The sequence below is a fragment of the Salmo salar genome, chromosome ssa20, assembly GCF_905237065.1.
Source record: "Salmo salar chromosome ssa20, Ssal_v3.1, whole genome shotgun sequence".
Lineage (NCBI taxonomy): Eukaryota > Metazoa > Chordata > Actinopteri > Salmoniformes > Salmonidae > Salmo > Salmo salar.
The window spans coordinates 57,081,401-57,095,281 of record NC_059461.1 but is presented as its reverse complement, the minus strand read 5'-3'; the positions used below and the strand labels follow the sequence as shown (position 1 = coordinate 57,095,281).

The 13,881-nt window shown below is 41.6% G+C and overlaps 2 protein-coding genes across 8 annotated transcripts in view; one reads left to right on the top strand and one right to left on the bottom strand.

The window, feature by feature from the left end:
• The window catches only part of LOC106580911 (arf-GAP domain and FG repeat-containing protein 1), a 95,374-nt gene extending 86,815 nt beyond the window's left edge, over positions 1-8,559 (top strand). For 6 of the 7 annotated variants that reach the window (XM_014162449.2, XM_014162453.2, XM_014162451.2 and 3 more), the window contains 5 exons: positions 4,826-4,927; positions 6,059-6,106; positions 6,989-7,141; positions 7,236-7,330; positions 7,457-8,559. In XM_014162449.2, coding sequence (XP_014017924.2) covers positions 4,826-4,927; positions 6,059-6,106; positions 6,989-7,141; positions 7,236-7,330; positions 7,457-7,516 — 458 coding nt within the window. In that variant the 3' untranslated portion in view covers positions 7,517-8,559. The remainder of the gene's footprint in view (positions 1-4,825; positions 4,928-6,058; positions 6,107-6,988; positions 7,142-7,235; positions 7,331-7,456) is intronic. The other variant, XM_014162450.2, reaches the window with a different exon arrangement.
• Positions 8,560-8,661: 102 nt separating this feature from the next.
• Positions 8,662-13,026, bottom strand: LOC106580914 (thiamine transporter 1-like). The gene is made up of 3 exons (XM_045703652.1): positions 12,002-13,026; positions 9,081-9,222; positions 8,662-8,974 (listed from the first exon to the last, which is right to left on the bottom strand). Exons 1-3 carry the CDS (start codon positions 12,055-12,057, stop codon positions 8,840-8,842), a joined length of 333 nt encoding a protein of 110 aa, XP_045559608.1. The 5' UTR covers positions 12,058-13,026; the 3' UTR covers positions 8,662-8,839.
• Between the last annotated feature and the right edge of the window lie 855 nt (positions 13,027-13,881).

Genomic DNA, 13,881 nt, shown 5'->3' with positions numbered 1-13,881 from the left:
CATATATATTACTCTTACAGAATTTCCACGTGGGCGAGGATATTGGACATTTTATCAAAGCCTACTAGATGATAAATTATTCAGTCCTAGTTTTAAACAATTTATAACTGACTTTTTCAGACATAACATAGGTACAGCAGATCCCCTTATTGTATGGGACACTTTTAAATGTGCCTTTAGAGGCCATGCAATTCAGTACTCATCTATAAAACAAAAGCAGTTTCGATCAAAAGAGTCCATATTAACAAAGGAAATTGAAGGACTAACAGTACAGTTAGATAGCAATAAAAACTGTACCATCGAGGCACAGAATAAGTTAGAGGAAAAAGAAATGGAGGAACTCATTCAAGAAATATCCAGTGTAATATATTATAAAGCGAACTGGATGGAATATGGGGAAAAATACACCAAATTATTTTTCATTGTTCAATATAGAAATGCTACCAAAAATGTTTTACTGAAACTTGTTACAAATGATGGAGTCACGCATGATTCACCAAATTATATTTTGAAAGAGGAAGTAAAGTACTTTAAGAATGTTTTCATTTCAGTCTCCTCCATCTCCATTAACCAAAGCTAAATGTATGGATTTTTCCCCCTAATAATAATGTAAAATTAACATATGTACAGAAAGACTCATGTGAAGACCAAATTAAAGAGGAGGACCTTCTTGACACAATTAAAGCCTTTAAGGCTGGGAAAACTCCAGGGCTGGATGGCATACCAGTGGAAGTACACCAAACTTTTTTTGATATACTCAGAGGACCATTATTATCATGTTTTAACCACTCCTATATAAATGGTAGATTATCGGACATGCAACAAGGTTGTCTGATATCATTATTACTGAAACAGGACCCAAGTGGTGTATATATAAAGGTCCAGTCCATCTAAAAAATTAGAGGCCTCTTACACTTCAGTGTTGTGATGCAAAAATCCTAGCAAAATGCTTGACGCATAGAATTAAAGTATTGTCAGATATTATTCATCCAAATCAGACAGGTTTTTTACATGGATGATACATTGGAGATAATTTAAGACAAATACTGGAAACAATAGAATACTATGCAATATCGGGGACACCAGGCCTGGTTTTCATAGCTGATTTTGAAAAGGCTTTTGATAAAGTACGACTGGAGTTTATATATAAATGCCTAGAATATTAACATTTTGGGGAATCTCTTTTAAAATGGGTTAAAGTTATGTATAGTGACCCTAGGTGTAAAATAGTAAATAATGGCTACATCTCAAAGTTTTAAACTATCTAGAGGAGTAAAACAAGGTTGTCCACTATCAGCATATCTATTTGTTATTGCCATCGAAATGTTAGCTGTTAAAATTAGATCAAACAATAATATTAAGGGATTAGAAATCCGTGGCTTAAAAACTAAGGTGTCATTGTACGCTGATGATTCATGTTTTCTTTTAAAATCACAATTAGAATCTCTCCACGGCCTCATAGAGGATCTAGATACTTTTGCTATCCTCTCTGGATTAAAACCAAATTATGATAAGTGTATTACGTATTGGATCACAAAAAAATGCTAATTTTACATTACCATGTAGTTTACCAATTAAGTGGTCTGACGGAGATGTGGACATACTCGGTATACAAATCCCCAAAGAAAGAAATGATCTCACTCCAATAAATGTTTATAGAAAGTTAGCAAAAATAGATAAGATCTTGCAACCATGGAAAGGAAAATACCTGTCTATTTGTGTAAAAATCACCCTGATTAACTCTTTAATCATATCACAGTTTACCTATTTGCTTATGGTTTTGCCTACACCTAGTGACCTGCTTTTTAAATTATATGAACAAAAAATATTCAATTTTATTTGGAATGGCAAGCCAGACCAAATTAAAAGAGCCTATTTATATAACGAATATGAATTCAGAGGGCAGAATTTATTAAATATTAAAGCATTAGACCTCTCACTAAAGGCATTAGTCATACAAAAGTTATACTTAAATCCAAACTGGTTCTCTAGTAAATTGGTAGGAATGTCTCATCCTATGTTCAAGAATGGCCTTTTCCCCTTTATTCAGATTACACCTGCTCACTTTCGGTTGTTTGAAAAGGAAATCATCTCCAAAATAATGTTATATTTTTAAACAAGCCTTAAAAAGTTGGTTGCAATTTGTTTAATCCACCTGAAAAGACAGAACAAATAATACAACAAATATTGTGGTTAAACACAACATTTCAAAGAAATGTTTTAAAAAATGAATGATATCATAAATAGGACTGGTGGAGTTATGTCACACATGCAGCTAACACAGACATATGGAAATGTCTGCTCTACCCAAAATTACAACCAACTAATTGCAGCATTACCACAAATGGAAGAGGCAAGTAGAAGGGGTAGAAAGTAAGGAACTTGTATGTCGGCCCTGCATTAAAGAATATAAATGGTTAAAGAAAAGTGTGATAAATATAAACATATACAAATTTAATTTAAGGACCAAAAAACTGTCAGCTGTGCCATATAAATGGCAAAATAGTTGGGAAGAGATTTTCAATGTACCCATTCCATGGCACATGGTTTATGAATTGATACGCAAAACAACGGCGGATTCAAAACTTTTTAAATTACTATACAAAATTATTGCAACCAATATAATGTTACATATATGGGGGTACAATCTTCCCAGCTCCGCAGATTTTGCTGCGAGGAGGCAGAGTCATTAGATAATTTCTTTTGGTATTGTCCATATGTAGCTCGTTTTTGGTCACAGGTATGTTTGAAGGATTGCAACATTTGCGTAGAACTAACGCTGCAGATAGCAATACTGGGTGATTTGAAAAGTCATAGTCAATCGATCAGTAATATAATAATTATTTTAGCAAAAATGTATATTTTTAATTTACAATCTGTAGGAGCTATGAGAATAGAAAGGTTCAGTACTTTTGTGAATCATCACAGCACAGTTGAAAAATATATGGCAAATAGAAATCCAAAATGGATGGTGTTAAGAGATGGATGGGAGTGGTTGAATGGAGCTGAAGGGTGGGACTAATAACAAGATAACCAATGTAAAACATACGGGGTCTGTAAAATGTATATAGGTTTAGACATTTGTGAAATAGCACAGTTACAAATGAAATCAAACTGGATGGACATCAGAAATAGAGGAAGGACTAAAAACAAACAAAATATAACTATTGTAAAATAGATTGTGTCTGTATAAGATGTATAAACTGAAGGTTGAAGCCTAAGTGTTATTGTTTATTAGTTTACTCCAATTGGGGGAAGGGTGGTTGGGTTTGCGGGGAATAATAAAGGTATATTCTTAAAAAAAAGTCGTATGTTTGTTTATTTATTTATTTACCAAAAAAAAGATATGGGAGATTGTTGCTTCCATCAATGTAATTGTCTTCATCATTTCCAATCTTTCCGTAATATTAAGCTGATCCACCCCTAAAAAAAAACATATCCGGTAATGGTAATCTCCCCTTTCATATCTTCACACACCACACTTCACTATTTTCTCATTTATTTCATTCACACATCACACAGAACTTGCTTAGGTATTCACTCAGAATCCCTATATAACGTTATCAATCGAAGTCCACACAGAACTTCGGTCAGCTCACACACAACTTTCTTAGGTATTTACATCCATACCACCAGCAACGATCAGCACGGCAAAGTCAGCCTGCGCAGTACCAGTGATCATGTTCTTGAATCTCAGTGTCCGGGGGCATCAATGAGCCCTTGCCCATCTCAGCTGCTTCCTTCTCAAACTTTTCAATGGTTCTCCTGTCAATGCCTCTGCACCTGTAGATCAGATGGCCGGTGGTGGTGGACAGAATCCATATATAGCGATATCAATCCAAGTCCACAAAGAACTTTGTGCAGTTCACACAGAACTTGCTTAGGCATCCACACAGAATCCCTATACAACGTTCAGTTCACAGAACTTACTTAGGTATTCATTCAGACACGCGCACACACACACTCGTGATGCTATTTCCTGCTTCTTGTTGTTTACATATTCAAACGAAGTTCACACAGAACATTCGTGCAGTTCACACAGAACTTCCTTATGTATTCATACAGAATGCCTATATAATGTTAGAAACGAGGTTCACCAAACCTTTGCCTAGTTCTCTCTTAGAACTTGGATCCCTTCTTAAACAAATGTATTACTTCATTTAAATGTACTTATTGAAATCAGTTGAGTTGTCCTAGGTTTCGTGGATGTTGTGTTTCCTCCCGGACGCGTCCCACAGTGGAGGTCTGGTCCGGGTGGGTCCTCATCCTCTTTTAGTGAGACAGGAATATCCCTTTACGCCGTTCAAAGGATGTGCCACCGGTGTTCCCTCGCAGACCCTCACTGATGGATCACATCGCGAAGATCAAACATCCTGTTTCGTGGCGTCAGAATTGTCGTGGAAATTCACCACTGAGGACTCAAAGTAAATGAATCGATCTTTATTATCACGGCTGGAGAGGTTCACAAATTCAATCCAAGCTTGATGAAAACTCTGAAGGGGAGATTCCCTTTCAGTCCTTTTTATACTGCTACACAAACAAGTCATAAGCATGGTTGGTTCCTGTATGTGACTGATGTATACAACACAAGGCTTTTGACCTTAACTGAGACATTGTATCACTTTAGGTTATTACAAAAGCAGCCTTGTGCTAAACATACGATCACATACACACAAGGAAATTTCCATCGCAGACCGATTCCACACTTCGGGGAGAAGGGGGTAGATTAGAATTGGACAGTAAATTTCTACAGAGCTGAAGTAGAGACTTAGCTACTCAGAGATTAACTGATATGAGTTTGATGTCTCCTCTTTCCTTCTGCCAGGTCCATCAACAAACCCCTTTGCTGCTGCAGCGGTTGCCCCAGCGATAGCCACCACCAACCCCTTCCAGAGCAACGGGAGAGCAGCGGCTATGGCAGCAGCAGGTGGGGACACGCCATGGATGTTTTGCATACCCAATGTACTTGAAACTAAAGCCATAGGCTTTGTCAGAAATCATTCTTGCCTACTACTTACTAAAATTCTATACTATGTACTAACCGTACTACATACTGTTTAGAACATTCTGTTTAGTAAAAATGTATGCAGTAAGCAACAGATATCAGCATACTAGGCACACGCATACATAGAAGGCGTCATGTAATGCGCAATTGGGTTGTGCCCCGCCATTCGTACATCACGTCTGATCATCTGGTTATCAGCTGTTGTCAAATACACGTGGGAGTCTGAAAATACAATTATCTTCCTCAATAGCATGCAGTGAATTCATACTTGATGAAAAGCCAAAATGAGTATGACATCCTGGCATTTTAAGCTTTCTACGTTTTCGAAATATCACATACTCTAAAACGTTCTATTTCGCGCATACCCAATCAACATACTATTTAGAACACAAGTACGGGTATTCGGACACGGCCACTGAGTTAGAGGGTGCGCTTAACCCAAAACCTGTCATGGGCGCCTGCCCATTGCAAAGATAGTTGATGAGCTCTAAAGTACATCTCTATGACTAAAGCTGATCTAACTGTCGTGGTTAGTGGCCATTTTGAGGTAGTGCAGAAGAAAAACATGTTTCACAGATGGCAACTATATTCCAAAGTAATGCTAAAATATCACAAATTAACTGAGGCAGGTGATCATGTAAAATATTCTCTAAGTAGCAAAATTCAAAGAATAGCCTAGCAGTCAACCGAAATCTCACAAGTCCATATTCTTAGATGACTTTTTACGGAGGATGATTGACCACCTGAAACCCTGTAAGAGGACTCATGGTCACAGTGGTCATGGTCATCAGAGGGCATAATGAGGTTATGAACCAGATGCCTTCACTTCATCTAATTGTATTCATCTTAAAGTAAGTATTTTGCCTGGGGCTCGGCTGCTACAAGATGGCAGCATTATTCACTAACAATTGTCTGTAGCTAAATGAGGATACAGTCCAAGTAGTAACAGTTGGTGACTGAGTGTTTCTGTTATAAGCGTGAAGGTGTGTGCTTATGTATGTCTACGTGCAAATTATGATGGCTCTGTCTGATTGCTCTCGTGATGCTCGACAGGCCTGTTGGGGGCTCTGCATGGGCAGGGTTACCCTCCAGCCCACTTTGGTAGGTTCCCTCCTCCTCTTCCAGCTCACTCCTATTCTCCCTCCTTTCTGCCTCCGTGTCTTGGCTGTGGCAGTGCTTCCTTGAGCTCCCCTGAGCATCCTGTGACTGTCTCGCCGACTGCATGTGTTGTGTCCCCTGACCTCTGACCCCAGTCCTACTTCTACTGTATATGTGAGTGTGGGGGTCCTGATGCCTCAACTGCCCTCACCAATCCCCACCCCCCACCCTCACTAATGCTCCCAGACTGTAGTGATGTGACTTCGCCGATTACCCCTTCTTGCCCCCTGCCGGCCAAGAGAAATAGCCTAACTAACAGTCGTAGCTTTTCAGCCTATAGCTGTTGGCGGTGTGTATGTCCTCCAGCTGAGCTCTGAGGTTATAAACTGGTGTTGAAAGGACATCAAACTGCTAGATAACCATTTAAGAGTATCCTTGAACTGCACAACCATCTTGACTGTAAGCTTTTTATAGTTTTTCACCCTCCTGGATTCTGTACACTGCCTTTGCAAAGAGTGCTTATACCCTGAGTGCTGTAGTACTGTAACTGTGTGCTAGATGCTGTGTACTTTAATGCTGGTTATGTTACGGATAGAGCTAGTCTCTGAGACTCGTTCTAGTCACAAAGTAGTTTTTCTGCTGTTGCTGTGTTTGTTTCTCTGTGTTTAATTGTACACTGCTCAGTAAAGGTGTTTTTCATTCAGGTTGTGTGCAAATGTTAACCTGGCGTCAGGTGTGATTATAGCTAGACTGGGTGGGTGGGTGCTTCACATGCTTTGTGGTCTGCGTTAGCACTTAGCAGTAATTGTGTAGCGTGAGCTCTGTGTAACTGATGTGATATTTTGTAGATTGTGAGTGTCCTCTCCTCTTCCGCCTATCTTGCAGCCACGTTTGGCACAGGGTCCATGAGCATGCCAGCCGGATTCCGGAACGCTGCTACCTACAACCTCCCCACCAGCTTCAGTGGGACCTTCCAACAGCCCTTCCCAGGCCAGGGCCCCTTCCCTCAGCCTCCGGCCTATCCCCAGCAACCCAACGGTGCGTGGGTGTATGTGTGCTTTGCATGAATTTGTGTAGTGTACCCCTTTTCATTTTAAACCTTGAGTATTTACCTCTTTCTCTGGTCCACCAGGGGGAGGGTTTTCAGCCTATGGACAGGCCAAGGCTGTGGTGACCCCCTTTGGGCAGGCGATGGCTGCACCCGGGGCCTCTAGTAACCCATTCTTGGTGAGTGGGACCATTGGTTGATAACCAACTGTCCACAGTCTCCATTTGATAAAACTTGTGTTAGTTTCACTAGTGGTGATTTAATGGCTCCCTTTCTCCCTCTCTCTGTCTTTGTTGTCCTTCCAGGCGGGCGCCCCTTCAGGACACTACCCCTCAGGAAGCTCTTCAACGAATCCTTTCTTATAGCGCTGCTCCACCTGAACTCCACCACTAAGGTGTTGTCAACTGGCGTGCTCCGTTCTCACCTCTTGCACTGTTTTGTTGAACAAGACGCTTTAAAAAGAAAAACACAATGTTTCTAAAACTGGTATTTTGTATTAAGTGACGTAACTGACACCGTCCATGGCAACAAAAAACAAAACAAGGTAAAGGTGTGTAGAGGGAAGGGGTGGTGGTGTTAGGGGCGGCAGGAAGCCTAGCTGTTAAGAGCGTTGGGTCAGTAACTGAAAGGTCGCTGGTTCGAATCTCTGAATTGACTAGGTTAAAAACATGTCTGTGCCCTTGAGCAAGGCACTTAACCCTAATAGCTCCTCCTGTAAGTTGCTCTGGATAAGAGGGTCTGCTAAATGACTCAAATGTAAATGTTTTAAAGGGGCGGAGTTTCCTCTCATCCTCCATCTAACCTGTGATCTGGCCCGGCCTCAGCTGAGCCAAATGTATATTCAAACTGGCTGATACTAAGTTATTGCAAAATATTCCCATTCATTACACTGCAATTCTGTAAATATTTTTTTCTTAGCAGAAATTAGCTCTGTGCATATCAGTATTTGTACCTTTAACACGTGTTTAAGGCAGAACTGTTACTTGGAAAATCTTAGAGGACTACTGTGAGTTACTGTATTTGTAAAGAAGAACCAAAAGCGGTTTGTACAGCGTGGTATCGGTAGAACTATTTTTACAGAGAATAAGAGGAGAACATGCGTTTCATAATTTGTTACAGAAGAGGGGGAGGAGTGTCTCTCCTCTTCTGTGATTGGCCTCGAGGGCAGAGACTCCACCTGGAAGGGGATGGGCTCTCACCTGTCCTGCTGTCCACCACAATATAGACTGAAGACCACTGATGTTGGATGTTAAAGACATTTAAGTTAATGTGTATATATATTAAAATGAATTTTAACTAAAAAGAATGACCAAACCATGTCTTTGTATTGCTGCACTGTACATCTCCATTTTCATATATTGAAATATTTTTGATATACTGTGTATAAAAAGATTTCTATCACAATGAAGATGTTGCGGTCTGAATACTGTGGAGCTGTTACTCTTGCTCAGGAGTATAGACTGTGTAAAGAATATCAAACAAACAGACCTGAATGTCATCAGTGGCTTTAATTCAGTATGGCACAATGTACCAAAAAATGGTGCAACCGAAAACAAAAATGTGCTTTCTTTTTGGACACATTCAGGTAGAAACTCCCCCGTTTCAAAATGTTTTCTCCCATTCCGTGCCTACCGAACATGGCTCAGTGGTCAGTTTCTTCAGCTCAGAGTCTTTGTTCAGGGCCAGTGTCACTGTCTTTCAGACTTGGAGGCTCCTCTGCAGTGGTGAAGTCTCTGTGGCTTTGCCACCCTGTCATAATCATGTACACACCCCTCAAAGAAAATGACAGCGATGGCTGAGAAGTAGCTTCCATAAATGGTGAACTGCAAGAAAGAGTGGAAAAGCGTTAAGCTTATTCCTTGCTCTTCAGTCATAGGGCTAGCAAGCAGGTCTTATTATTGTCCTGTGTCACTTGAACTGTTAACTCACCTGTGGGATGATGCCCAAGCCGAGCCCCCTGCCATCCACCACAACGGCTGTGATGATAGTCTGAAGGATAAAAGCCCCAAAGTTGTTTGCTCCCTTGATCAGTGCATATCTCTCCATGGAGATCTCCGTAGCAATTTCGAACCTGGAAGGAATGGGGGCACATGTTTTTCCCTCTACCAAATATTAAAGGGTAATTTTGTAACATTTCAGATCTAAAAAGGGGTCCACGTCCCAGGCCATTTCGTTTTTTTTTTGATCCAGCTATATACCACAATCTAAAATTAATTGAATAAATAGATCAACACCATGGGGCCGATTCAGACCCAAGTTATACGCACGCAAATTGAACTTAATTCCATTTTTATCCCCTTTTCTCTCTACTCCACATGTTTCAGCCAGCTATCAGGGTTCAGGGTGGTGATCACAGAAATGTAGGTTTGGTAGAGGGGTGTCTACAGATATGCTGTATTCTGACCTTGGTTTAATTCCCTCATAATTTCACCACCTTTATGCGTGATGAAACAATGAATAATGTCGAGCAACCTGTCTGTTCTAAGTGGAGCAACATCTAGGCCTACTTTATTTTTTCCAATAGAAATAGCACCATTCTCCGTGCACTGTGGTCTGCGTTAGCACTTAGCAGTAATTGTGTAGCGTGAGCTCTGTGTAACTGATGTGATACTTACAAATAGATAAGCGCTAGGTAAATGATTAAGTTGTCTGGATAAGGGGATTGTAAATATATTTTACCCTATGATTGCTGGAGACAAAATTAATGTAAAACCAGTCATATGGCAGAAAACTGAAGCATATCAATTTTCCCTCAGTGAGGTTTATGAAATGCTGGCTTTATAACCTTCAGGGATGAATTTTGGAGACACAAACTATAGGCGTCTGTAGCCATGCACAAATGACAGCATAGTGCCAAACCTATCTACAATGTTTTAATTATATGCCTGGACTTTTCACTTTTTTTTTTTTTTCAATTTGTATGGTGTTAAATATTAGCCACTATCAGTAGCCATCGTCAGTTATACCAATACATTTTGAACTCACTTTAATGTTAGTTTCTTTACATTTTGCATCATTCCATCACATCATTAGTTTACCTTTCATCTGTCACATTTGTGTGACTGTTCCTGAGGATCGCTAGCAATAGTGGATCATATTAGACTAACGTATTACCAGCAATAAGTTGGGACTATAGCCTATTTGAATCATGGAACACAGACCATCCTTAACAGTTTAAACCTGGAGCCTGGCGCATGGTTCACGACGACTGGACCGTTGTCATCACAGTTCCATGATTAGTGAGAATTATTAAGGTGGATTTATAGGAACACGGTTCTACTTCTATTGTACCCTTTTCTCACCTTCCAGCACTTCCTAAGTTTGAATCGGACCCCATGTCATTTCCAGATTTGCAGTGCTTATTTTTTCCATTAATTTGGGCATGAGGCGTGTAGCTACAGTGCATTCGGAAAGTATTCAGACCCCTTGACTTTTTCCAAATGTTATGTTACAGCTGTTATTCTAAAATATATATTTTTTTTGTTGAAGCACCTTTGGCAGCGATTACAGCCTCTAGTCTTCTTGGGTACAACGCTACAAGCTTGGCACACCTGTATGTATTTGGGGAGTTTCTCCCATTCTTGGACCACTGAAGGACATTCAGAGACTTGTCCCGAGGCCACTCCTGCGTTTTCTTGGCTGTGTGCTTAGGATCATTGTCCTGTTGGAAAGTGAACCTTCGCCTCAGTCTGAGGTCCTGAGCGCTCTGGTGCAGGTTTTCATCAAGGATCTCTCTGTACTTTGCGCCGTTCATCTTTCCCTCGATCCTGACTAGTCTTCCAGTCCCTGCTGCTGAAAAACAACCCAACAGCATGATGCTGCCACCCCCATGCTTCACCGTAGGGATGGTGCCAGGTTTCCTCCAGACGTGACGCTTGGCATTCAGGCCAAAGAGTACCGTCTTGGTTTCATCGGACCAGAGAATCTTGTTTCTTATAGTTAGAGTCCTTTAGGTGCCTTTTGGAAAACTTCAAGCGGGCTGTCATGTGCGTTTTACTGAAGAGTGCCTTCCGTCTTGCCACTACCATAAAGGCCTGATTGGTGGAGTGCTAAAGAGATTGTTGTCCTTCTGGAAGGTTCTCCCATCTCAACAGAGGACCTCTGGAGCTCTGTCAGAGTGACCATCGGGTTCTTGGCCACCTCCCTGACCAAGGCCCGAGTGTTTGGCCGAGTGGCCAGCTCTAGGAAGAGTCTTGGTGGTTCCAAACTTCTTCCATTTAAGAATGATGGAGGCCACTGTGTTCTTGGGGACCTTCATTGCTGCAGAAAGGTTTTGGTACCCTTCCCCAGATCTGTGCCTCGACACAATGCTGTCTCGGTGTACTACAGACAATTCCTTTGATCTCATGGCTTGGTTTTTGCTCTGACATGCACTGTCAACTATAGAAAGGTGTGTGCCTTTCCAAATCATGTCCAATCAATTGAATTTACCAAAGGGATGATCAATGGAAACAGGATGCACCTGTGCTCAATTTCGAGTCTCAAGGCAAGGGTCTGAATACTCTGTTTTTAATTTGTAAAAAATTTGCCCAAAAAAATACCTATTTTTGTTATCATTATGGGGTATTGTGTGTAGTTTGATGAGGAAAAACAGTTTAATCCATTTTAAAATAAGGCTGTAACGTAACAAATTGTGGAAAAAGTCAAGGGATCTGAGTACTTTCCGAATGCACTGTGGATCTGTCTACACAACCAATGGTGTGGGATGTGGACTAATTTGGATGAAAACATCTGAAACTTTGATTTAGGAGTGTAATGTCCCTATAATGTGTCCCTTTAATATATTACTGTCAAAATGGATTTTTGAAATGTGACATAAGGCATATTGTTCTTCAGACGGCAGTACTCACATGGCTATGGTAATAAGCAGCATTGTAGAGGCACTTGAAGACAATGTAGCCAGCATAGCAGGCCCAGATGTTGGCTGTGAATGTCATGGTGAAAAGGGCTGCAGCTCCCTGGGCAGAGAATGAACCCAGAGCCAACTCTCCCCACTGGGCCCAATCCACCTGGGTGAAACCAATATCATAGACTGTCGCTGCCCCTGCAAGGAACACACAGTGGTCTGAGCAGTAACATTTTACTTAACTTTGCTATCTACCTTTGTAAGGTGTTAGACTGTTGATGATGATTGATTATTAATGCCTGACAAGCATCTACAAAAAAACAGACTCATGTGTCTCAGTGCTAGAGGTGTCACTACAGTCCCTGGTTCAAATCCATGCTGCATCACATCCGGCCATGATTGGGAGTCCCATAGGGCGGCGCACAATTGGCCCAGCGTCGTCTGAGTTTGGCCGATGTAGGCGTCATTGTAATATAAGAATTTGTTCTTAACTGACTTGCCTAGTTAAATAAAGGTTAAATAAAAAAATGACACCTAGAGAAAAAACCCCGGTCCCTCAGCCTATGCCTTCAGCAGCTACGTGGAGTACAGACTGTGTAAGATAGAGCCCGAGGACATATCTAAGAGATATAAATGGGGCTGGCGTCGACCGCAACGCTGCTGCACAAATAACATCAACCTCCACACCCCTTAAACGGCAAGCGGAGGCTGCATCTCCACGTGAGGAGTGGCCCGTGATGCCCAAAGGCAAGGAACGCCCTTCAGTTGGATAAGCTCTCTCAATGCAAAGCCAGTGGGACAAACGCTGCTTAGAAAGTGGCCTGCCAAGCGCAGCCGCGCCATAGCACACATACAGCTGAAGCGATGACCGAATTCCACATAACGTGTGAACTCAACACAGATGATGTACCTCTCTCGCCCCTTCATGTGGAGGAAGGGAAAAAGCCCATAGCTCCAGGATCCGCGATCTGCCTTTAATAGTGAGACAGTCAGGTCATGTCGACAGAGCGCACAGATCACTGACACATTTGTAAGAGTTCGAAGCCAGTAGCAATGCTGTCTTCATTGACGTCAATGGAATCTGGGCCAATGGCTCGAATGGCGGCTTACAATAGAGCTCTGCTACCCAACCCCAGCCCAACGGCCCCGACATCATACATTGAGTTAGTGCTGTGTAGGGCCTGATTTTTCATCAATAAGAAGGGTGTGGGCAGGGCTCGGGTATCACTAAATTGATCACTAATGTTTTGAAGCTGAGCCATTTACGCATTCTCTGCTGCGCAGAACAGTAATATCTGACTAAGATCATAACATGGTGTCAGATGTGCTTCAACCTCATCAAATATAAGACAGGAGAGATTATTTCACAGAAAAAATGTTCCTTGAGTTTTGTCGGAATTTAGTGACAAAGTAACTAACCGCTAACTGCTTTCTCATGTCTCTTCGTTGAGCTGCCCAAGCAGAGCCGTTGCTATGGATACTCAGACTCAGAGCCACCATGAGTAGAGCGCATGCAGAGCGAGCTGCGTGCAGGGAGCGAGTGACTGGGAGAAAGAAGCAGCTAATGGATTTACTAACTGTTATTACTAATGGTTATTTCAGATTTCAGGCAGGACCGGGACTTAAATTTGGCAGAAGCTATCGGGGCCAGTATAGGGTAGTGCCTGAACATTGCGAGCATGTGTAGAGCTTACAAAGCTTTTCAAGCACGAAGGCCAAATCCCACTGTGGAGCCAGGGCTAGGGCCACAGACATGAGCCGCCATGTCCCTAACAGAAAATATTTTACGAGGGGTTGGCTAAAAACAGACACCCCGCCAAATCCCTTATAACAGGCAAAAAGACTTTACGGTGGACAGCGAACGTTGTCTGTCAAAGAGAAATT